This window comes from Tenrec ecaudatus, chromosome 8 (assembly GCF_050624435.1).
Source record: "Tenrec ecaudatus isolate mTenEca1 chromosome 8, mTenEca1.hap1, whole genome shotgun sequence".
In the NCBI taxonomy this organism is placed as follows: Eukaryota; Metazoa; Chordata; class Mammalia; order Afrosoricida; family Tenrecidae; genus Tenrec; species Tenrec ecaudatus.
This window is the reverse complement of record NC_134537.1, coordinates 101,288,288-101,313,706: the sequence shown is the minus strand read 5'-3', so window position 1 is coordinate 101,313,706 and position 25,419 is coordinate 101,288,288. Positions and strand designations below refer to the sequence as shown.

The window sequence follows — 25,419 nt, the reverse complement described above, 5'->3', positions numbered from 1 at the left end:
TTAAGGAGCAAAGATGTCACCCTGAAGACTAAGATGCACCTGACGCAAGTCATGGTATTTTCAGTCACCTCATAGGCCCGTGAAAGCTGTACACTGAATAAGGAAGACCACACAATTGACAGCCCTGGATTTTGGTGTTGGCAAAAGCTATTACACACACCACAGAATGCGAGAGGAACAAGCCCACATGTCTTGGAAGAAGTACAACCAGAATACTTCTTCGAACTGAGGCTGGTGAGACGCTGTCTCTCATACTTTAGACGTGTTATGAGAAACTGGGTCCAGTCGAGGGAGACCCTCCTGAGATGGATTGGCACAGCAATTTCCACAATGGCTCAAAGGGCAATCATTGTGGGGATGGCACGGGACCAGGCAGGGTTTCATTCTTTTGTACCCAGAGGCCCTATGACTCAGAACCAACATGACATCTCACAACAAGAGAAATATATCGAGTCCAGAGAATTTCAATTTGAACAATGCAATCCTTACATCTTCGGTAAGCCTAGTTTATAGACAACCCAGTTTAGCATACTGTGGTAAATTACCAGTAGTGGTTATGACCTCGAGGTCAGCAGTTCGGAACCACCAGGTGCTCTGCTCTACAGGAGAAAGAAGAGGCTTTCTACTCCTGGAAAGAGTTTCCGTCTCAGAAACCCACAAGGGCAGTTCTCCTCTGACAGGGCTGTCATGAGTCAGAACCAACTCAGCGGCAGTGAGTTTAGTTTTAGCTTATTTATTGTGACAAGGGCCCTACTGATGTTTAAATTATTTTTACAGGGCAGAGTTATGTGACATGCCATCTCAATTCCTAGGGTCTGGGAAGATGTGAGGAAAGAGAAAATATTTCCCCATTGTTCCAGAAGGTTCTAAGCAGTCCAGTCACCCTCAAGATACGTTCACCTAGAGAACAAGCATTAGCCTTCTCTCTCCTGTGTGATAATTTCCACTCATTAAATCGAATGTGTAAGATTTTCATTGATGTTGTGGTTAGGTAGGGCAGTCAGCTCTGACTGACAACAGAAGGGGCCCTGGTGGCATAGTAGTTAAGCATTGGGCTGCTGGCAGCCGTTTGGAACCAACAGTGGCTCCTTGGGAGAAAGATGAGGCTTTCTACTCCTGTCAAGAGTTACAGTCTCAGAAACCCACAGGGGCAGTTCCACCCTGTCCTACAGGGTCACCCTGAGTCGACCTCAGCAAGATGGCAGCGAGTATATGCAACAGAATGGAACACTGCCTGGTCCTGCACCATCCTCACAGTCAGCCCATTGTTGACTCCACCATGCCAACCCACCTCCTTGAGGTTCTTCCTCCTGCACCAACACTTCGCTTTACCAAGCATGATGACCTTCCAGGGGTCAAGTCCTCCCGGTAGCATGTCTAAAGAACGTGAAACGAAGTCTCACCCTCCTCTCTCCCGAGGACTATCCTGGCTGATCTGCTTGCTCCTCTGGCAGTCTCTTGCCACCACCATAATTCAAAGGCACCAATTCTCCAGCTGTCCTTATTCAGTGTTCAGCCTTCCCGTGATTACCAGAGGATTAAACAGGACATGGCTTGGATCAGGCGCGCCTTAGTCTTCAAGGCGACACCTTTCTGTTCTTTTGCAGCGGAGTTATCCGATGCTGTGCATCTTGTGACACCTTGATTACTGCGTGTGTGGGCGTTTACTGAGACTCCAGATAAAATGAAATCTTCAACAACTTCAATATGCTCTCCGTTTTATCATGCTTGGGTCAGTTGTGAGGATGTTTGTTTTATTTCTGTTGAGGGGCCGGCTTTGCTCTTCCTCGTTTCCAGTCCTCTTTCAGCAAGCACAAGTGTGCCATGTGCCTACTGCAGGTTGTGAATGAGTCTTCTCCACTCCTCTCCTAACGCTACATGCTGCTTATCACCCAGCTCCTTGGATGAGCTGCTCCTCATACAGACTGATGGAGAAGACTGGAAGGATACAAGCCTGAGGCACACATTCCTGCTTTTCAGAAGATCCTCAGCCATGCAGCATGCACTTGGTATGGTCCCAAAACACCAGACCGACTGTCCTCCAGTCCGTTCCAAGCTGTGATCGCCCGCACGGGGCGTGAGGCCGTGAACCTTCGTGAGGGCAGAGTGGCCCTTCCTTCTCCCGTGCAGCTGGCGGGTTGGAAGCGGGGCCTTGTGCGTAGCAGTCCAACTGCAGCTCATCATTTGCTTACTTCCCTTGAAACCGGCAAACAGTGTGCCCTCATCAGAGGCACTCTCCGCAGCAGTCTGGAAATCCTGCGAGATAATTTCCTTAAGACGAGTCTGTCCACACCCCTCCATGAGTCGCGCCTTTAAATGAGCCATGTAGCCCACATCCATGTTCCCAGTCAGAGACGATAAAGCTCCTCTCGCACATTTCCTCCCCTGCACTACCCTGCTCTTGCAAGCTTCAATCAGAAGGTGGGGTCGTCTGTTCTTGACGTTACCTCATAAACACGCCTCTGTGGCGCGCACCACCCCCACGGACTGTTTGATTTCACTCTGTGAGGCCCGATGTGTCCCCGATGGGGCGGTTTGGAACCGTCAGTAAATCTCTGCTATGGAAGGACCTTGGGCCTCTACTCAAGCACTCACTCAATGCACGAATACTTTCTTCTATTAAATTGGCACTCTACGATGCTCACCCTCCTGACACAACTGCTGAAGCCAAAGCAGGTGAACAAGTAAATGTGGTGAAAAAAGCTGATGGTGCCCGGCTATCAAAAGAGATAGTGTCTGGGGTCTTAAAGGCTTGAAGATAAACAAGCGGCCATCTAGCTCAGAAGCAACAAAGCCCACATGGAAGAACACACCAGCCTGTGTGATCACATGGTCCCGAAGGGATCAGTTATCAGGCATCAAAGAACAAAAAATCATATCATTGGCTGCACACCTCCATGATAGGATCGCTGAGGACAAACAGGTGCATAAGCAAATGTGGCGAAGAAAGCGGATGGTGCCGGCTATCAAAAGAGATGTGTCTGGGGTCTTAAAGGCTTGAAGGTGAACAAGCGGCCATCTAGCTCAGAAGCAATAAAGCCCACATGGAAGAAGCACACCAGCCTGTGCGATCACGAGGTGCCAAAGGGATCAGGTATAAGGCATCATCCAAAAAAAAAAAAAAATACCATAGTGAATGAAGGGGAAAGTGCAGAGTGGAAACCCAAAGCCCATTTGTCAGCCACTGGAGATCCCCTCACAGAGGGGTCTAGGGGAGGAGTTGAGTCAGCCAGGGTCCGATATAGCACTGATGAAGAATACAGCTTTCCCCCAGATCTTGGACGCTTCCTCCCCGCCAACTACCATGATCCGAATTCTACCTTGCAAGACTAGATAGAGCAGAGGTTGTACACTGGTGCATATAGGAGATGGAGGCACAGGGAATCCAGGGTGGATGATACCTTCAGGACCAAGGGCATGAGGAGTGATACTAGGAGAGTAGAGGGTAAGTGTGTTGGAAAGGGGGAACTGATTACAAGGATCTACATGTGACCTCCTCCCTGGGGGACGGACAACAGAGAAGGGGGTGAAGGGAGACGCCGGATAGGGCAAGATATGACAAAATAATCATCTAAAATTATCAAGGGCTCATGAGGGAGAGGGGAGCGGGGAGGGAGGGGGGAAAAAGAGGACCTGATACAAAGGGCTTAAGTGGAGAGCAAATGCTTTGAAAATGATTAGAACAAAGAATGTGCGGATGTGCTTTATACAATTGATGTATGTATATGTATGGATTGTGATAAGAGTTGTATGAGCCCCTAATTAAATTTTTTTTTTAAATCTCTGCTATGAGTGTGAGTTCTTACATGGCCATACCTCAATACAACTGTAACTGCAAAACCAAACTCACTGACAGCAAGTGGATTCTGACTCACAGCAACCCTTCTGAGATGGTCACACTTTCCAGGCGTAGATGCCTCTTCTCTCTCCCACAGAGCAGGTGGGGTGTCGAATCGCTGCCCTTAGGGGTTGGGGACAGCTAGCCTTGTGGCAAGCAGCCCATCTTTCCACCTGGGCTCAGAGCAGCTGCTATTTCATGTCAGGAGAGAATCAGGATGGCGGGAGCGGGAGGGACCGCTAGAACTGATCGAGATTGCACAGCTCATTGTAAAGGCGGTTCACCCGTGGTGGGGAGGGGGAATGCTCTAAGAGAGATGTGGTGGGGGTTGCACAATTCCCCTTGATATGATTAAGCGAGTGAACTATTCGATTATATGTAAATTATGTGCCAATAAAACTGTTGGGGGGCAAAGTGCCAGCTTTTATATTGCTTGTCTTAGCAAGTTTATGGCCTTCCTATTGCCACATGGACACATAGGGGAGTATCGAGAATTGGACTGTGCTCTCAGATAAGGCAGCACCGGCCACAGTCGGCCTCTGACCACTGGAAACAGGAGGCGGTCAAATGGAGGCATACTGTAAGCGCAAAAGGCTCTGGTCGTGCTGTGAGTTAGGGGTCGGGCTGCTGAACTTGGGGTCGGCGGGGGGGTGGGGGTGGGGTAGGGACAGGCCAAACCACCAGCCTCCAAAAGAGACAGGTGAGACTGTCTTGCTCCCATAAAGATGTACAGTCTGAGTTGGATACTACTCGATGGCAGTGAGTAAATGAAACACAACCAGATTTCAGAGACTAAGTACAATTCAAAAAGAAGGTGAACTAGTCACATTAAATTTTTTGACAAAATAATAACTTATAAATTATCAAGGGTTCATGAGGGAGGGGGGAGTGAGGAGGAGAAAAAATGAGCTGATACCAAGGGCTCAAGCAGAAAGCAAATGTTTTGAGAATGATGAGGGCAACAAATGTACAAATGTGCTTGACACAATGGATCAATGGATGGATGGATGGATGGATGGATGGATGGTAAAGATTTGTATGAGCAGGAGAGATATGGATTAGTGCCTAACACTGTGCCTGAGACATAAGAATATATTATCCTTCCTCTTTATGTCCCATCCCACCCAAAAGCTGCAGCCACAGAGTCGATTCTTGGAGAAGAAAGCCTCATCTTTCTGTCTTGAAATAGCTGGTAGGTTTGAACTACTAACCTTGCAGTTAGCAGTCCAGTGCTTATCTGACAGAGCCATTAGGGCTCCTTCCCTCTTACTACACTCAGCTTCCATTTCTCTTGGCTAATGTATGCACTCTTCTTCATTTAGTCTCTAGGAGTGTAGGCTGTCATATTGGTTCGGATACTGATCCATAATTTAACTTTTTCAACCAGTCCCCTGCCTCTGGGACAACCTAGGATTTCTAATCTGATGAACCATTTGGATACTGAGATAACTCTCTCATCCAGATAGAGTCAATAAAATGCTTATCGAGCAAGAAAAAAGAGTTATATGAGCCCCCAATAAAATTATTTTTTTTAATTTTCTACTCATTACCTATCGAAATGTTATTTTGGTTCTATTGGGTTAATTAAAGCGGTATTACATTTTCACCTCTTTTAAATGTTTTAGGGCACAGAGAGGGCCCCAAATCTCAGGTGTAATTTATTAAGTTTAAAACAGTACAAAGACAAGGGCTAAGATACATTATCCAAATGAGGGAGATCACGCGCATAAGGTCTTACTGGTACCCAAGGATCTGCTGAGACTTGGAGACTTAAAAAGGGCCTGGAAGGGCAAGGGAAACTCACAAAAGCATGATTGGTGGCAGATGAATATGTCACAGTTACATGTGGGATGACAGAAGTGGGAGTGGGACAAAGATTGGGAAACATAAACATACCTTAGAAGAGCCTACAAAATCAGTCCAGGTGCTTCCAGTCAAGGCAGCCTAGGCTTGACTCCTTGCAGGGGGCCCTTGAATAGCAGTCCCCAAAAAGGACACATCCCAGCAAGTCCCTCAGGGAGGCTGCTTCTCCCTGGGCTGCTCAGGGCTATGGAGGTAATCTACTTCCCAGGGCCTTCTACCTGAGGGCAATACTGTTTACAACCCTGATTCAAGGTCAGAAGGAATTAAGAGAAACAACTCACTGTCATCCAGTCGATGACCAACTATAGCAACCCAATAGGGCAGGGTCGAACTGCCCCTGTGAGTTTCCAAAACTGTCACTGTTTATGGGAGTAGAAAGCCATCCCACCCCCACCTCTTCTTCCTCCATCCTGGAGGTTTTGGACTGCAGAGTTTGTGATTAGCAGCCCTGTGGGTAACCCTGGCGCCACCTAAGGAGGCTTAATCCATGGGGTGCGGAGGTGGTTATTCATAGAGCTGCTTAACCATGAAGCCAGCAGTTCGAAACCACCACCTACTCCAAGAGGAAAATGAGGCTTTCTACTCCCATCAAGAGTTACCCTCTCGGAAAGGTGCCCTGTCCTACACGGTCACTGAGTGGGCATCTACGCACTAACAGCGACTGGGTTTGGGAATCCATACGGAGTCTCTACATGGATTTTAGGTGTGCACTGTTTATCAAAGCCTTTTGCAAAATAGGTAACAAAGAATTTAAGCTCAAATACGAAACAAAACAATTACTAGAAGACTCTCATTTATGTGGTTCACGTGCTTCTATTGGATAGCACTGGATCAAAGGAAGGCAACATTAAAATAACCCTACATTTGAAGCACGCCTTGTTTTCCAGTTGAGTTTGACATCTTTTTTTTTTCAAAGCCATTTCATGCGTGTTCATACGCATAGCATTCCATAGTGTTGCGCAATTGCACGTCAGGCAGCACTGCACACCTGCGGCCACAGTCATGTGACTACTGGACACAGTCTCTACTCTCGACGCTTCCCACCCTGGTCCCTCCGGTACCGAAATCTCCACTGCATCCGTGGAAAGCCATTTTGAAAGCGAGCAGAACCCCGAACAAGGAAGGCAGTTTGCTCCAAGAAATCCCCGGCACGGAGGCGGCCGGCGGGGTTCCGGGAGGTGCGAGATGGTCGCCGGCAGGGGGCGGGGCCGCGCGGCCGCGCCTCCCTGGTCGCCCCACAATTCCGGGTGTCGATTGGGTGAGGCGCGTGGGTGGTGGGCGGTGATTGGGCTATACGGTGGCGTGGGCGGGACCGGAAGTTGGTGGCCGGCTGGGAGGGCCGCGCGCCGGGGCCTGGGAGCCGGTCCCGGGGGATGTGGCGCGCGGGCGGCATGTCGGCCGAGCTGGGCGTGGGGTTCGCGCTGCGGACGGTGAATGATCGCGTGCAGCAAGCGGTGGCGCGTCGGCCGCGGGTGAGGACGGGGTCCGCGTCGGGCGGTGGGCGGCCGCCGTGAGGAGGGGGACCCCTGCGTGGGAGTGGGCCGTCACAGTGACGCAGGGGGGTCCCCCCGAGGGGCGGGACCCGGACGACGCCACGGCGTTGGTGGGGGGGCTGCACCGCCCCCCAAGCCAGCCTCGGGGTGCCCTCGGTGCCCTCGCAGGGCCTCTGCCATGCAGAAAGGACCGCCACCTGCGGGAAATGACTGTCTGCAGGCGGCTCGGCCGTGTGCCAAGGCTCGGAGTGGACCGGCTGGGCGGCCGCGTGCAGTGGCCGGCCAGGACGCCGGCCGCCCGAAGTCACGTGTGCCGGTGGACGCGCCGACAGCAGCAGTGAGCGTGCCGGGGAGCCAGCGGATTGGCTGGACTTGGGGGGCTGCACTCTGGAGCAGTAAGCCCTGGGGGACATCCCAACCCCTCCGTTTAAGGAAAGATATCCCCAACCCGCCCCCCATATCTTTTTCCCTCCTCTTGGAAATACCCTCCTCCGTGCAAGTTTAAGCTGGACGGTGTGAAGTCTGAACGGAGCAGGAAAAGGTGTTTTTCCTCCCATCAAGCATCAGTGGTGTCCAAACTCAGACTGCTGCCCTGGAGGCAGAAGACCCGTATCCTCCTCCTTCCTTGGCCCCTCCTTAACTGTCACCTTGAACAAATCACTTAACTCTGGCTCACAGTGCCCTCTCTTCTGGTATTAATGTTGTCATTCGCACCCGTCAGCTACCTGACGCCTTCGGGACTGCAGCGCACCCTTCCTTGCAGTGTGGGCGCAGGGGGCCCGTGTACAGGAAGACTATGCAGCTCTTCTCGTGTTGCCTCTGTGACTTGGTTGCAGCAGACGGCCAGGGGACCCTAGCCTTATGCTGTGGCCCAAGGAGGCCCTAGTCACAAGTCAGCACTTTTCCAGTCGTGATTCAGTTCTACCACTGGTTCTTGATTCACAGATTAGACAATACATTATATAGTTACCCTAAGTAGGCAACTTTTGCGTGAATGGGGACAGTGTTTAATAATTACACCAGGACCTTAACCTCCCTGGCGGTAATCCCGAGTGTGGCTCAGGGTAAATGGTAACTGTCAGAAACTGTAAACCCGAGCCACACTGGGTATTATACTGCAGAGAAGTCCCTTAACAAAATTACTGACATAATGAGACCGCCAGGGAAGTTGAAGTTTATCATACCTGGAATGTCTACTAGAGGGATTAAAATGAGTAATTTCTTAAGAATTACAGGCCGGGAGTGGCGGGTAAGAATAAAATGAAAAGGCAACAACAACAACAACAAAAAAGAATTACAGGACTACACTATAAAACAACAAATTTTATGCAAAACAATGTACCTCTTTGGGTACAAAATTACTGACATAATTAGACCGCCAGGGAGGTTAAGCAGTACTGTTGGCAGCAAACCAAGATGTGTGGCCACCCACTCCACAGATGGGTTATGTCCTTGCTTCAGGACTGAGCGTGGCTGAGAATTGCAGGAGGGGCTATGAGTTTATGGTGAAATGTATGTGTAACACAATGGTATGTATTTTGTATCCTGATAGTAAGCTGCTTGCTACTTTTTCCATGATGGTCTATAGGCTTTGAAGTGCCTATTAGTTGATGGGAATGCCTGATGTGGAATTCTCTCCTGTTCTTTTAGCTCCATTGCGCCAGCTTTTCTCGGTTGCATTGTACAATAAGCAAGAGAACACTTTGTACACAACTTCTAAGCTGTTTGAAGCTGAGGTACCAAAAGAGACCAAATCAGTGCACTCCCTCTTAATGCCCTCAGCCTCAGTGGATGATGTTTGGCTGGTGGATATTACAAGATGCCCAAGAGGTCAAGGTCTTCAGTCCCTGAGGCAGATTCAGCAGCAGCATGGGTCTTAAGTTGGTAGGCCTTTGGGTTTTTGTTTTGTTTTTTTCGCCCCCTCCTGCCGCTGGAAGCAGCCCCCGGCCTTTGGGTTTTAAGAGCACATCCTTCTCGTCTGCTACTGGGGTAGTAGAAGGGATTTTTTTTTTCTCCCTCTGTGTTTAATGATTCATGAGCCCTCGCCAGCCAAGAGCTAAGAAGGAAGCAAGTCTAGTGGTAGGTGCTTGCTATCAAGTCCGTTCCAACCCTGTGCACAACCGAATGAAACACTGCACAGCCCTGCACTAGCCTTATGCTTGAGCTCATTGTGGCGGCCTCGTGTCTCGCCATTTTCTTAAGGACCTTCCTCTTTTCGCTGCCCCTCCGCTTTACCAAGCACGATGCCCTCACTAGAGACTGGTCTGACAGCATGCCCGAAGCATATAAGATGAAGTCTCGCCATCCTTGCCTCTCAGGATCACGCACTCTGGCCTTACTTCTTCTAAGACAGAGGTGCCCTTTTAGAAACCCATGGTGCTTTCCAAATCCTTCACCAGCACCACAATTCCGATTCTTCTTCAGTCTTCCTTCTTCACTGGCCAGCCTTCGCTTACCTCTGAGGCAGTTGAAAACACTGGCTTGGGTCAGGCGGTAACATCCTTGCTTTTCAACACTCTAAAGAGGTCTTGTGCAGCAGATTGACCGAATACAACTCGTCTTGTGATCGCTTGACTGCTGCTTCCATGAGCATTGATAGTGGATCCAAGCAAGACAAATTTTTGACAACTTCAACCTTTTCTCTGTTTATCATGTGTTTGCTACTGGTCCAGTTGTGAGGACTTTGGTTTTCAATACATTGAGTTGTAATCCACACTGAAGGCTGAAATTCTTGATCTTCATCAGCAAGTACCTCAAAGTCCTCACTTTCAGCAAGCCAGGTTGTGTCATCTGAATATCTCAGGTTAATAAGCCTTCCTCCAACCTTGATGTTGTATTATTCTGTAATCCGGCTTCTGTGATGATTTGCTCAACATACAGATTGAATAGGTACAGTGAGAGCCTACAACCCTAGCTCACACCTTTCCTGACCTTAAACCATATTCTCTTGTTCTGTGTGCGCAGCTGCTTCTTGATCCATGTACAAGTTCCACATGAGCACAATGAAGTGGTCCGGAATTCCCATTCTTCTCAAGACTACCCATAGTTTGTTATGATCCACACAGTCAAATGCCATGGCATAGTCCATGAGACACTAGGAAACATCTTTCTGGGATTCTCTGCTTTGAGCCACGAGAATCAGCAATGCTATTCTATGTCCTGCTCTGAATCCAACCTGAACCTCTGGCAGCTCCCTGTCAATGTACTACTGCAACCATTGCTAGATGATCTTCAACAAAATTTTACTTGCATGTGACATCAATGACAGTGTTCTATGGGGTTGAGCATTCTGTTGGGTCTCCTTTCTTTGGAACGGGTAGTAGCAGTCTTCTTCATTTTCTGGCATGGACAACTAGTAAGGCTTCACAACTTGAGGAAACGTTTCACTTGGTGTTCCAGCAAATGCTTTCAGTGCACCTTGAACTTCTTCCTTCAGCATCATTGGCTTTTGATCAGTTCTTTTTGGAACATTGACTGTGTTCTTTCCATCTTCATTTGATGCTTCCTGCATTCAATATTTTGCCCATAGAATCTTTCAATTTGGCAGCTTTCAACGTGAAGTTTTTCTTCAGTTCTTTCAGTTTAAGAGAACAATAAATGACACAATGGATATATGTATGGATTGTGATAAGACTTGTAGGAGCTCCCGGGGGCCGGCCCCAACCCCAACTACTAAGGGGACACCTTCCCCCCACCACAGAAGAATTTGTTTCAAAGGACCGCACTAAATCTACAGCTCTGGAAGAGAGACATATCTGATCGGAGCACATGGGAGCAGATGAAGGGGGAGAAGGAGAGAGTGGAGCACAGCCTGGTCCACCAGGCCATGAGGATGATGTTCCTGATTAGAGCAGCCAGTCCACAGAGAGGACAACATGGCTGGCCCCACTATGAGACATGACATCCCTCACTGACCCATAGCCCTACAGGCGACAATACCGGAGACTCGGTAAGGGAATTGCACCCGATCGGATCCCGCCACACCGAGGCAAAACATTATGGGGGTGCAACAACAGCAAGGGAATGGAGCGGCAAGGTCCCCAGGAAATGCTGAAGGTGTACTTTGGGGCCAGGGTGTGGTGCCCCAACAGACTGGACTGGAAAACACTCCTAAAGGCCAACAAACAATCCTTGAACTAACTACAAGCTTTTCTTTCTTGTTGTGTTTTGTTTTTGTCATTGTTTTGTTGTATATTGTTGCTTGGTTATGCTTTGTCTTGTTTTTGTGCATATTATTATCTCCGCAGGTCTGTCTAAATAAGATAGGCTGGATGAACAATTGGAGGAGAAAACAATGGGACCGATAGTTCCGTGGGGACATGGGAGATGGGGAGGTGGGAGGAAAGGTAGTAGTGTTAATAAACCCAGGGACAAGGGAACAACAAGCGATCCAAATCGGTGGTGAGGAGAGTGTGGGAGGCCTTGTTGGGCATGACCTAGGGTAATGTAACTAAGAGGAATTTCTGAAATCCTGGTGGGGACTGAGCATGATAGTGGGACAGGAGAAAAGTCAAAGGAAATAGAGGAAAGAGTTTGGAGGCAGAGGGCATTTATAGAGGTCTAGATAGACATGTACATATGCAAATATATTTATACACGAGGATGGGGAAATAGATCTATGTGCATATATTTATAAAGTTAGTATTAAGGTAGCAGAGGGACATTGGACCTCCACTCAAGTACTCCCTCAATGCAAGAACACTTTTTTCTATTACATTGACATTCTATGATGCTCACCTTCCCGACACAATCGCTGAAGACAAAGTGGGTGAACAACTAAATGTGAAGAAAGTTGATGGTGCCCGCTTATCAAAAGAGTTAGCATCTGGGGTCTTAAAGGCTTGAGGGTAAATAAGCGGTCATCTGGCTCAGAAGCAATAAAGCCCACATGGAAAAAGCACACCTGCCTGTGTGACCACGAGGTGCTGAAGGGATCAGTTATCAGGCACCAAAGAGCAAAATATTATTACATTGCATGCTCATCTCCATGATAAGATTGCTGAAGACAAATAGATGCATAAGCAAATGTGGCAAAGAAAGCTGATGGTGCCTGGCTATCAAAAGATACAGCGTCTAGGGTCTTAAAGGCTTGCAGGTAAACAAGCGGCCATTTAGCTCAGAAGCAACAAAGCCCACATGGAAGAAGCACACCAGCCTGTGCGGTCACAAGGTGTCAAAGGATCAGGTATCAGGCATCATCAGAACAAAAGCGGGGAAGTGAAGAGTGGAGACCCAAAGCCCATTTGTAGGCCACTGGACATCTTCTTACAGAAGGGTATTGGGGAGGAGACGAGACAGGGTGCAAAGTAGCAACGATGAAAAATACAACTTTCCTCTGGTTCCTAAAAGCTTCCTTCACCCCCTCCCTCCCCCCGTCATGATCTGAATACTACCTTGCAAGTCTGACTAGACCAGAGGAGGTACACTGGTACAGATGGGAACTGGAAACACAGGGAATCCAGGGCGGATGATCCTCTCAGGACCAGTGGTGTGAGTGGCAATACTGGAAGGGCATAGGGAGGGTGGGTTGGAAAGGGGGAACCGATTTCAAGGATCTACATGGGACCTCCTCCCTGGGGGACATACAACAGAAAAGTGAGGGGAGGGAGACATGGGACAGAGCAAGATATGACAAAATAATAATTTATAAATTATCAAGGGTTCATGAAAGGGAGGGCAGGGAGGGAAAAAATGAGGACCTGATGCCAGGGGCTTGGGTGAAGAGCAAATGGTTTGAGAATGATGAGGGCAATGAATTTACAAATGTGCTTTACACAATAGATGCATGTATGGATTTTAATAGGAGTTGTATGAGCCCCTAATAAAATGATTTTTTTTAAAAAGAAACTGTTAAAAAAAAGAGTTGTACAGCCCCCAATAAAATTATTTTTAAGTAGGAGAGCAATAAAGTGTTATGGCTGTGCCCTGTCATAGGTCTCAAACCAGCAAGACCCAGGAAAACAAGGCAGTCTGAATTCTGACTCTCGTAGGGTGCAGTTTAATATGCTGAGAGAGAATGTATTCCTCTTCTGAGCACTTGGACGTAAGTAACAGAAGGTTCTTTTCTCTCTCCCCACACACATTTAAATTTTAGTGAGTTAAACGCACAAGGAGCCACACTGAGACATGGTCCGTCACAGAATAGGTTTCCGAAACTAGTGGTCGCACTAGTCAGAGCGCCGTCTCTTACTGAAGTGATTCTTAACCTTCAACCCTAGTAGGCAGCCAAGAGGATCATCTAGAGCAGCAGTTCTCAACCTGTGGGTCTCGACCCCTTTGGGGGTCTAACAACCCTTTTAAGGGGTCACCTAAGACCATCGGAAAACACTTATTTCCGATGGTCTTAGGAACCGAGACACTGCTCCTCTATCCATATCCAGACGGGTCCGCCCACATGCAGATACACCCACAAACGAGTACCTGGCATGAAGACTGTTACCCATGCTACACCATGCTTCAAGACAAAATTTCATTCATTTGTCATTAGAAATAAGTATTTCAAAATATATAATTACATATTGTTTTGTGATGAATCACTGTGCTTTAAATTTTTTAAATCATTTTATTGGGGGCTCATACAACTCATCACAATCCATACATACATCAATCGTGTAAAGCACATTTTTGCATTCGTTGCATCATGCTCAAAACATTTGCTCTCCACGTAAGCTCCTGGCATCAGTTTCTCATTTTCCCCCTCACTCCCCACTCCTTCATCAACCCTTGATAATTTACAAATTATTATTTTGTCATATCTTACAATGTCCAACGGCTCCCTTCACTCATTTTCCTATTGTCCATCCCCCAGGGAGGAGGTTATATGTAGATCCCTGTAATCAGTTCCCCCTTTCTATCCCACCCTCCCATATATTGCCACTCTCACCACTGGTCCTGAAGAGATCATCCGTCCTGGGTTCCCTGTGTTTCCAGTTCCTATCTGTACCAGTGTACATGCTCTGTTCTAGCCAGATTTGTAAGGTAGAATTGGGATCATGATAGTGGGGGTGTGGGGAGGAAGCATTTAGGAACTAAAGGAAAGTTGTATGTTTAATTGTTGCTACAGTGCACTCTGACTGATTCATCTCCTCCCCGCAACCCTTCCATAAGGGTTGCCTTCCAGTTGCCTACAGATGTGCTTTGGGTCCACACTCCACTCCCCCTCATTCACAATATGATTTTTTGTTCTTTCATGCCTGATTCCTTGGCCCCTTGACACCTCATGATCACACAGGCTGGTGTGCTTCTTCCATGTGGGCTTTATTGCTTCTGAGCTAGATGGCCACTTGTTTACCTTCAAGTCTTTAAGACCCTAAATGCTGTATCTTTTAATAGCCAGGCACCATCAGCTTTCTTTGCCACATTTGCGTATGCACCCACTTTGTCTTCAGTGATTGTGTTGGGAAGGTGAGCATCATGGAATACCACTTTAATAGAACATAGTATTCTTGCATTGAGGGAGTACTTGAGTACACTATGTTTTAATTATGTTCAATTAGTAACAATGAAAATACATCCAGCATATCAGATATTTGCATGACTATTCATAACAGTGGCAAAATGACAGTTATGAGATAGCAATGAAAATAATGTTATGGTTGGGGGTCACCACAACATGAGGAACTGTATGAAAGGGTCGCTGCTTTTGGAAGGTTGAGAGCCCTTTCAAGACCAAATTATGTTCTACTTTGATTATTGTCATTGAAACGGTTTTCAGTAACAGAGCATTTGGAATGAAATAGGAGCTGGGAGTCAGTGGTGCAGTGGTTAAAGCGCTTGGCTGTGAATCAAAAGGTTGCCCATCCCGCCAACTGCTGCTTGGAGAAGAACGTGGCAGGGCGGCTCCATAGAGGTTCACAGCCTTAGACCCTCGGGGCAGCCCTCCTCTGCACTGCAGAGTGCTTAGGAGTTGAACTTCACTCTGCAGCCCTGGGCTGGATTTGGTTTGGGTACTGGTTTTGATACAGTTAGGACATGTATGTCCCGAGCGAGTCACTGGGGCTAGGGTTGGCTGATGAGGCCAGTTTCTTCAGATGTCCACAGTTATACAGGCCCCACCAGATGGCAGTACGTAGTAAGAGTAGGATACCAGTCTGCTACTAACATGTCCCATAGGTCACAAAAGGGCTAAAATAGAGATTCTCTCTTGCACCCCAGTCCCAGTGACGCAGGCCTGGGGGAGCCGGGTGATGCAGGCGCACTTCTTATGATACTGTACTTTACGGAAATGCTGCTTTCACCTAGCCGCTCAGCTCTGCTCAGAGAAATGTCTTTTACTAGATGTGGAACTAAATGACTGGCATGCCATGCATGTGGAAGATATTTGATCAACTGACCTTGACAACATCAGAAAAATTAATCTTACCAAATACCAAGATGAGCTCTAGGCCGATCTGTTGTACCAGACATAGCGAGATAATATTCTCAAAAATCCCTTCATGTGACTCTTTCCTTCTTGGCAGGATCTCCCAGCCATCCAGCCCCGGCTCGTGGCCGTCAGCAAAACCAAGCCTGCAGACATGGTGATCGAGGCTTACAGCCACGGCCAGCGCACTTTTGGGGAGAACTATGTAAGAGCCCTTTGCCAACGTGCCTTTGAAAGAGTTAATGATTGCCATGCTTCTGATATGTTCTGTTTTGACCTCTCAGGTTCAAGAACTGCTAGAAAAAGCATCGAATCCTAAAGTAAGTGGGCGTCTGGCTTCTTCAGTGTATGTGGAATGTTGGCTCTTCAGTTGAAAGTTACACCCGTGTTAGTGGGACCTGAAGAGAGAAATGTTTACTTTAACTTTGAGCCCTTAGTTTTTCTCATCTAGATTTTCATTCCTTGTTCGGACCTTATAACAGGGTTTCCCACAATGAGTATAAGGGGAGGGGGGCTGGGGAATCCACAGGGGGCTGTAAAAGTAGACACTTATACTTTATCCTGAATTAGGTATGGACACAAGCTTTACCAGGGGGACACGGAATTTTTTGCGTTGTTTTTTGGTTTGTTTGTTTGTTTGTTTGTTTGTTTTCGGAAAAGGGAACTGTAGGCCACATCAGAATGGGGCCCTGCGCCTTAGAGTTTTCTCTCTTATTGGTGGCATTTTAGAAGTCGTCCATTTGGTATGGGCTATAATCTTAGGTGCTTTTGACTTCCGGTCGTATGTAATGGGTGGTATTGGAGGTTAGGTGGGGGGAGGGGGACACGGGGACAAAAGATCAGAAACAGTAAGGTTTTTCTCAAGCATCCTTTCACCATCATTAGGAGGCTCCCCGAAGATAGGATAATTTTTCATTGTGTTTAAGAAGCAGCATAGAGATGAAAGGCCAGAGGAGAATGTGCAAGAATGACCAGCAGAGCCTGAGTCAGACATACCAGTAGCTGCTTCTTTCCCTCAGATTCTGTCTTCGTGTCCAGAGATCAAATGGCACTTCATTGGCCACCTGCAGAAACAAAACGTCAACAAACTGATGGGTAAGACAGAAATCAGGACGTAAGGACAAACTGCTGCATGGTTTCATTCCTTGTGTACTCCTTTTGTGACAGGATCGTTTTTAACATGCACACGGTTCAGTTTAGTTCCTTTTGGAAAAATTGTCTTAGTTCTTAACAAAAAGAGAAGACCTCAGACCAATGCCCTGAACTCCAATTACCTGTGTTAAATGAGGCAGTTTCAGAGAGTTGGTGAAAATGGAATGTTCCCCTAAGTTTTCTGAAGTCCTCTCGCATGTACCTGTATACCTTGCCTATCTTGTACTCACAATTATTTGGTGATTTTTCAAACATATTGTGGAGAATGAGATCCTGTAAAAATTTTCAACTTGTGAAAGTAACATTTTTCTCCTATTTCCCTTTAAATAAATAAAATAAGAGCCATAGAAAAAAGTACTTGATGACAGAGACAAGGCCTTTGCCCATTTCATCTAAGTTCATTGTAACATCATCTTCTTTTTAATAACTGTGAATCTGTAGGGATGTCAGCTCTCCTGAGGTTGGTCATTTGTGTCCTTTGTCTTGTTTTTGTTTGCTTCTGTTTTGAATCATTATAGCTAGATTACACAGACTAAGTCAGTGTAGCTTATGAATTTTACTGCCCGTTTCTCAAAAAAGTTAAACGTAGAATTGTCATATTATCCAGCAACTCCTTTATTAGGTATATTCTCAAAAGCATTGAGAACGAGAGCACAGAGATACTTGTACACGGGCCGCTGCCTGCAGCCCTTTGCGAAAGCCGGAAGCTGGGCGTAACCTAAGTGTCTGTGGGTTCCCTCGCTGTATCTGAAAGACCACAGGTGGGTGGCTTTGACAACTAGAGATGGAGTCTCTCACAGTTGGAGATGGAAGTCAGAATTTAGGGAGCTGGCTAAGCCTTTCTCTGTGTCAGCTCTGGAGGAAGGGTCTTGCTGAGGGAGCTTCTGTCCTGGGCAGTCTTCATGTGGGTTAGCATTTCTCTTCCACCAGCTCTGCCTGCTTGTTTAATCTCTTTCAGATCTTGAAATACCGCCTCAAAGTACAGGATACATTAATCCTGCCTCATTAGCATAGCAATGCCAGCAGATTCATTCCGAGCTGGGATTATAACTGCTAGAGATTAGGATTCGAAGCATTTATTTATAGGGACACAATCAGTTCAATCCATAACAATGCCCATCAGTGATGAAATATGTTAAGATGTACATTAGAAATGAAGTCCTGATACATTCCACAGCATGGATGAGCCTTGAAAACATTCTGAGTGAAACAGGTCAGTCACAACAGGACAAATCGTATATGATCCCAAGTATGTGAAACACTGGACAGACAAGGGTCTACAGAGCACACTTTATTAGTGTTACCAGAGTGGGCCAGTAGCTACCCCTGCAGCCGGGGGAAGGAGACCCATTGCTTTCGGGGACACCAAGCTTTTTAAGAGTGCTGGAAAACATTAGCAACCAATAATGGTGGTTGGGGAAGCACATGGTGAAAATAACTTAGCGTCACTGAAATGCACCTGTGAAGAATGTTGGCATGTCCAGTACTTTGTTATGTACTTTTCACAGTGAAAGCATACTAGTTACAACCCTGGGCTCTGTGCAGCAGAGATATGTGTACCGTGTACAGATATCTATGTCTAGGCATTGCTTTCATATTTAAAAATAAACAATGTCCATTAGGAGGAATCTTTAAGTTCCTTAATTGTGGTCATCCGTTCTGTGGATCCTATAGTTGTAAGGGGGCGGGGGAATAGTACTAGTGGATCTTGGGTTCTCATCTGGAAAGTCACTCTGTATTGATTGCTAACTGGAAGAAAGTAAACATGGTGTGAATGTGATCTGATACATGAGTTAACAGAAAACAAAACAGTAATGAAAAACCAGGGTGGGGTGGGGTGTGTGTGTGTGTGTGTATGTGTGTGTGTGTGTGTGTGTTGATGGATCAAGAGATTCTAAAACAGATCTGTAGGGCCAGGCTCTTTTTACTGCACATCCTTTTTTTCCCACAAGTATGCATCCCCTTTATAATCTCTGTCATTGGGTTTGTTTTTAGCAACGTAGCCTGAGCTCGAATTCAGTTTTAAGAGCATGGAATCAAGGCAACTTTGTTCACATCACAGCCTGTTAATCGTAAGAAGTTTTAAAACTAGTCTTCTCTGAATTTCAGTTTCCCCTTTATCTAAAAGGTAATGGTGCTTCTTGAACTTTGAAGAAAAATGATATTACATATAAATAATCAACACACATTGTCTGGTGGATTTCAAATGTCTGACACATGGAAGCTCTGGTAAATGGTCTAGGTCTTGGCCGAGGTCGGCTGGGAGTGGGTTACAGTCAGTTACTACCTGCAAAGTCAGCATTTCAAACCAGCTGCTCCACAGGAGAAAGTTGCAGCCTCAGACACCCTAGGGACCCTGTCCTGCAGGGTCACTGTAAGTCAGAATCAAATCCAGCCGGCCTGGTTTGATTTGGGTCCCTCTGTATCCTTGTTGAATAGAAACACGCCCATCCTGGGGCGAGTTAAGAACACAGTGCACTCACACGAGGGCCGCCCTCAGCTTCTCTTGGGTGCCTATTCCACATCTTGAGCTGCTTACCGCAGGGTGCCCTCCGGCTCCGTCCGACCCTGAGGAATTCCCCAGTAGGTAGCTGCCTGAAGCTAGGCGAGCTCACCTTGGATGCATGTGCAGCAGCCTGCCTCTGGTTGCCCGTGTTTCCTTTCTCGTCATCTGTCCTCACTAGACGAGGCTGGCCTGACAGTGTAACGTGCTGCAAACACTCCTCTTCTCAGCAGAACTGGGGTGGACTGTCTTTTGCTCTTGCTGGGAAGTGACTCCCCCTCTGGCAGGGAAGGTTTCCTGCACAGTCGTCACTGCATCTTACCTTGCCGCCGCCTCCTTACAGCCGTCCCCCATCTCTTCATGCTGGAGACCGTGGATTCGGCGAAGCTGGCAGACAAAGTGAACAGCTCCTGGCAGAAAAAGGGTTCTCCAGAAAAGCTGAAGGTTATGGTGCAGGTCAACACCAGCGGAGAGGAGAGTAAGTAACCAGACTTCGGTGGAAGGGTTTCAAGGGGTTTCCTTCCCTGGCTGGCCGGTCCCCCTCGGGTGAGCTCTTTATGTGATCTAGATAGCACGTGCTGCCAGCCCACACAGCCTTCATTGTACATGTGAGAAGCCTTCAGAGAGTTTGTAGGGAATTAGAATTAGAATTAAATGATAGGAAGATTTTCCCATACACTTGTTGAAGCTTTCTTGTACAGCAAGCCCATCGTGGATAAGATAAGTGACTTTGACCTGGAAATTCCTAAAAGTCACCATCCCTCCTAAAAGGGATTGCAAAGTTATACGTATAATACTTGTCAGATCTTAGACAGTGTTTTAGTTCATGAGACACCGTTTGGTGTTTCTGTTCTATGTGCTGCTTTGTCACATAGTGCCTCGGGTCCTAAAAGCTTGCAAGCAGCTGCCAAGACACAATTGGTCTCTGTTCATCTGGAGCCACAGAGCAAGAAAGTCAGGACTAGCAGGAATATGTTGAGTGTGTGCCTAATCACCTTCTATAAATAGCTAGCTGCCTCCTTTGCCATGAGACCAGTAGAACTAGATGGTGCCTGGCTACCATTGATCAAAGATTCTGCAGAAGAATTCTGACCGGGGCAGGAGGGCAGGCCAGGAATGCAGAGCAGAATTTTAGATTCTCATGAACGCTAGATTTTCTGTAGCCATGAAACTTAGATGAGCCCCTGAAACTATTTCTCTGAAACAAAATATCCCTTGAAGTCTTACTAAAAGCCAACAACAGATTAGCTTAACTCTAAACAACTACCTGCTGAACACCATGTTCTTTAAAGAACTATGCGTAGGATCAGACTGACAGCAGCCACTGCAAGATTAGATGGAAACCTTAAGAAGGACGTGAGTTTGTGTTAGCCGGGGAGGAACAACTCTTGGAAAAGGAGTGTGACATTTTTTGTGCAAATCAAATATAATAAATGTTGCTAAAGAGTATGTGTTTTGCCAAGTATATTCTCAACAAAATAAAATTTTAAAAATGATTTAGTATCTTTTAAAATCATTTTATTGGGGGCTCATACAACTCATCACAATCCATACATCCATCCATTGTGTCAAGCACATTTGTACATTTGTTGCCATCATCATGTTCAAAACATTTTCTTTCTACTTGAGTCCTTGGTATCAGCTTCTCACATTTTCTTTCCCTCCCTCATGAACCCTTGATAGCTTATAAATTTGTTTTTTCAAGTCTTACAGTGACCGATGTCTCCCTTCACCCACTTTTCTGTTGCCCATCCCCCTGGGAGGGAGTTGTAGGTAGGTCATTGTGATTGGCTCCCCCTCTCCCCACCTCCCCTTTCTCCTCCTGGTATGGCTGCTCTCGTTATTGGTGCTCAGGGGTAATGAATTAGTGTTACATCAAGGCAGACTAAAGAGAAATCATTGAGTACAGCTGATTAATTTCTGGATAGGGCTTCTGTTAACAGTATAACAGAATGTACTTTGAAATCAGACAGGCCTTGAGTCTGGGCTCCACCACTTTCCTGGTTTGTGACCTTGGACAAGCTACTTAACCTCTCTGTACATTAATTTCCTTGGCTGGCAATGTATCTGTCGTAGAGTGCCAATCTGAAAGGGTATTGTGAGGACTGAATGTGGCATTGCAGGTAAGGTGCTTGCATAGAACCTGTCACCTGTTGGCTGTGTACTGACAGGGCAGTCATTTGCTTAGCATCACAGTACCAGTATCCACCATATCCTAGGAAGAGGGAACAGACTTGGCATCTTTTCCAGAGAGGCCCTGATGCTCAGATCCCAGTTCCACAGTCCTTACTTGTGTGGCCTTATAAAAGACACCTAGCCTCCCTGTGCCTCCGGTTCCTCATCTGTAGAGTGTTGGAAGTGCATGGATGTGCCCATTGTTGTTGGAAGTGAAAAGACCAGACTACTGGGTCCACGTGCCTGGCACATGAGTATGGGGTGCAGTTTAATATTTACCACTGTGCATGAATAATCTCTCTCAGGAGGGTCAGCACAGGGCTGGTTCCTAGGAGGCAGAGGTTCAAGCCACCAAGCTGCTGTGCCTCACCCAGCATCTCTAACATCAGCTGCTCCTCCCACCTGAAGGTTACAACGCCTCACACAACTCAAGAACCATCCAGGAAATGACTCGCAGGCTCGTGGAGGCTGGCAAGTTGCAAATCCATAGGGCCAGGAGTCAGTCTAGAGGATTTCCTGACTCGCTTGGCTGCAGGGGCCAACCAAGCAGGTGCAGGCTTCAGAGCAACGGAGAACTTGCCAGTGCCTCCACCAGCATTGGCTGGCAACTGTACCAGCAGGAACCTAAGGGTGGGGACTCAGGGTACACCCACTCTAACCTCCATCCTACCTCTTTGCTTAGAGAACTGACTCGTTCCAAAGGGGGAGCATACTGCACCAAGATAGAGGCTAGGATTTACAGCACATCGCACGATGGAAGCCTATGGCCAGAAGGGCCATATTAAGTTCTGCACTGTCCCACACATTGTGGCAAATGTCAGCACCCAGATTCTAGCTGCATGGCATTATCACTCTAGGTAACTGAACTGCAGATCCCATGTGTGTGACATCATATCTTGATAATCCGCTATAATTTGTTCTAATCAAAAACTGATGTGAATGGAAGCTATACAGAAAAAGATCCCACATAGGAAGTTATTCTTTAGAGTTTGAGTAAATGTTCATTTAAGGGGTGCTATGGTGGGGGGTTCCGCTGCCCTAAGGAGTGAAAACGCAGCCTCTGGCAGGTGAAAACGTCTGCTGTGTGTCTCTTCTCCTTGCCTTTGCGAAGGTAAACATGGCCTCCCGCCTTCAGAGACGATCGCTGTGGTGGAACACATCAACGCCAAGTGCCCCAGTCTGGAATTTGTGGGGCTGATGACCATCGGAAGCTTTGGGCATGATCTTAGTCAAGGACCAAACCCAGACTTCCAGGTACTGAGGGGCCGGTTGCCCAGGAGGCGCGGCAGGGCCGATTGTTCGCAGGCTAAAGAGGCCTGTTTGTAAGAGACTGCTGGGCTTGCTGCAGTGTAAACTTCAAAGACCTCCGAGATGTCGCCTGTCAGAATGCCCCTCTTCTGAAGGTTGCCCATGAGGAAGGGGGCAGCACAGGTTCCCAAAGCCCACAGACCTTTCTCAGCTCCATTCGAACCGTACTAGAATACCACCCTAGAGAAAATTAGCCCTTTTCCCTCTCCAGTGATTGACAGCTTTCTCAAAAAGGGAAGCATTTCCTCAAAGCCCTTTAGTAACTTCGGGCAAATATGACAGGCCTGAAACCCATGGGGAAGAAAGCCTTTGTCAGAGATGTTCGATTCAGCCACTCTCGGCCACACTTCGAGCAGACAAGGACGTGTCCCCGTGTCTCTCCTGGCAGGTGCTGGTGTCCCTCCGGAAGACACTGTGCGAAAAGCTGAGCCTCCCCGCCGACCAGGTGGAGCTGAGCATGGGCATGTCTGTGGACTTCCAGCACGCGGTGAGTGGCCGGGGCGGTCAGAACCCACCGCAGGAGCAGGCCCGGGGGCTGCGGGGGTGGGGGCCTCTGCAGTCGGGCTCCTCAGTAAAGGCATTTTGGGGCTGCTTGGGCATGGCTGCGTGACAGTCATAACGAAGCCGTCAGATGCTGACTCCTGCGCCTCAGCTGGGGATGCAGAGTGACGGGGTGTGCTGTGTTGGCAACCCCGTTAGGTGATTCTCTGGAACTGTGAGTAATTTGATAAAGTTCCAGAAGCAGAGTGTATAAACGTCCCTCTGTTTATGCTGTAGTTGCATTCCTGGAAAATTCTCTGTATATTTTATACAACGTAAACATACTTTGCTTTTAGAAGCGAAATGAAATTGGATCCTATCCCCAGCTAGTTATACAAGTCAGGAAAGCATGAGGCTGTGAGCCATCGCTGTTCCACGCACTGCCAGGCAGCTGACATCCCTGGTTCCCACCTGGCCAACTGCCAGGAGTCTTCCAGTCACTGGACACCAAAGCAGTCCTTCCTGCTTAAGCACCCCAAGTGGAAGTGTGTCCCGAAGGAGCCACCCTGCCCGGTAGTCATCAGCCACATCATCATTGTTCTTCCCCAAGGCCCCTCAAGGGTGCCGCTTCAGCATCTGCTGCAGCTCATCATTCTCGACGGTGTTCTCAGTGCTTTCTCTTCCTTACCACAGATTGAGGTGGGGTCCACAAATGTCCGAATTGGCAGCACCATTTTCGGAGAACGGGACTACTCAAAGAAACCTGCTTTGGACAGATCCACAGTGGACCTGAAGGCCCCAGTTGAGGTGGCTCCGGAACACTGAACCCAGGCACCACCTGTGGGCTCTGCCCAGACAGACTAACCTGTGCACCCACTTAGATTTTCAACTTGATACGCCCCATGGTAGAGCAGCACCGTGGTCTCCTTACAGGCCTGGGCAGAGCGCACCAAGACTGCTGGTGTTGATGGAAGTCGTCTGTGGTTAACCTCGTATGTGGGCGCTCGCTTCAAGCAGCAGCTTGGATTGGGTTCGAGATGTCCAGACCTTTCTGCAGAACGTGTGTAACCTGGAATCCTGCCCAGGAGCACCAGTCATACATGCCTTTTCCAGCTTACAAGGTCATTACTGATGCCTGTAATCAGAGGGGGTCCCATTTGCCACCACCCCTCCTAGTCACCAGCTTCACACCGCACCTGCTGGTGAGGTCACCTCTGCGGCTCCGGAGCAGGCCATGTCTGCCAGTGGTGCCGGCAGCGAGTTTGAGAATCTAGCTCTGGCAGCATCGGGGCCTCGGGGAATGGCTCCAGTTGGTGGTTGCTAAGCGCTTGTCATTGCCCACCTGGTGGTACTGACATGGAGCATCACAAGGGGTATCCACAAGGACTTGAAGAGGCAAGACTGCTCGTTTGCCCTAACATCTGCAGTCACGGGAATTTAATAGCATGATTTCTTCTCCACCATGATCCTGTGGTGATTCTGTATCATCAACAAACCCGAGAAACTTACTGTTCCCCAGAAATGGGAGCCCCGGGTCTCATTTCAGAGAGGCCTACCTTTGGGTTCCTATCCCTGAGGAGCAAGCACCAGCCATGTTGACCGCTTCTCCACTACTTGGTAAGCCAGAATATGCAAGTTTTGATTGTCAAGAAAGTAGCAAGACCTTCAATGACCAGAAAGCACACTCAGCTGGGCCAGATGACTCCGGGGGTGGGGGTGGGGGTTGAATTTTCTAAATGACTGCTTTTCCTCATGCATCTGTAAGCCTGTCTCTAGCTTTGAAAGGACTTTCAGAACATGCTGCTGCTGCTGCTGAATGTAATTTTGTAAAACATACCCTTGTGATTCCTGTAGTGTTTTAAAGCTGTAGTGTGGTATTTGACTCATGAAGTAAAAATATGCTTTTGAATTATTCCATCTGTGCCAATTAGCAAAGCAATTTTTGTTTTAATTTTTTTTATGATCTGGTGTAGTGAGTGAGTGTGCCACGAGGGGCAGCCTGCCAACTTGCCTTGAGATCTTCCTAAAGGGGTCTCAGGTGCAGCCAAACACCAAGATGTGGACTTCTAAGAGCATGAAAATGAAACCGTTACAGAAGTCAGGTTACCTCTTTCAGAGAGGAGCTCCTTTAAGATGCCTCTAGATGGCGACATTGGTTAGCCCGGGACCCCGTCCGCGGCGCCTGGAAGGCGTTCCTTTGGTTGCTTCCTGTCCCTTCACATCGCGGTTTTGGACCTGTGGGTTG

The 25,419-nt window shown here is 47.7% G+C and overlaps 1 protein-coding gene across 2 annotated transcripts; it reads left to right on the top strand.

Annotated features, from left to right (window-relative positions):
- Positions 1–7,024: 7,024 nt before the first annotated feature.
- PLPBP (pyridoxal phosphate binding protein) lies at positions 7,025–25,089 on the top strand. Of its 2 annotated transcripts, none has more exons than XM_075556701.1 (8): positions 7,025–7,173; positions 15,654–15,761; positions 15,841–15,876; positions 16,576–16,651; positions 19,555–19,689; positions 22,498–22,640; positions 23,083–23,181; positions 23,868–25,089. In XM_075556701.1, exons 1-8 carry the CDS (start codon positions 7,075–7,077, stop codon positions 23,997–23,999), a joined length of 828 nt encoding a protein of 275 aa, XP_075412816.1. In that variant the 5' UTR covers positions 7,025–7,074; the 3' UTR covers positions 24,000–25,089. The 2 variants fall into 2 exon arrangements, with proteins under 2 accessions (XP_075412816.1, XP_075412817.1); XM_075556702.1 differs by lacking the exon at positions 23,868–25,089 and adding an exon at positions 23,531–23,801.
- Positions 25,090–25,419: the final 330 nt, after the last annotated feature.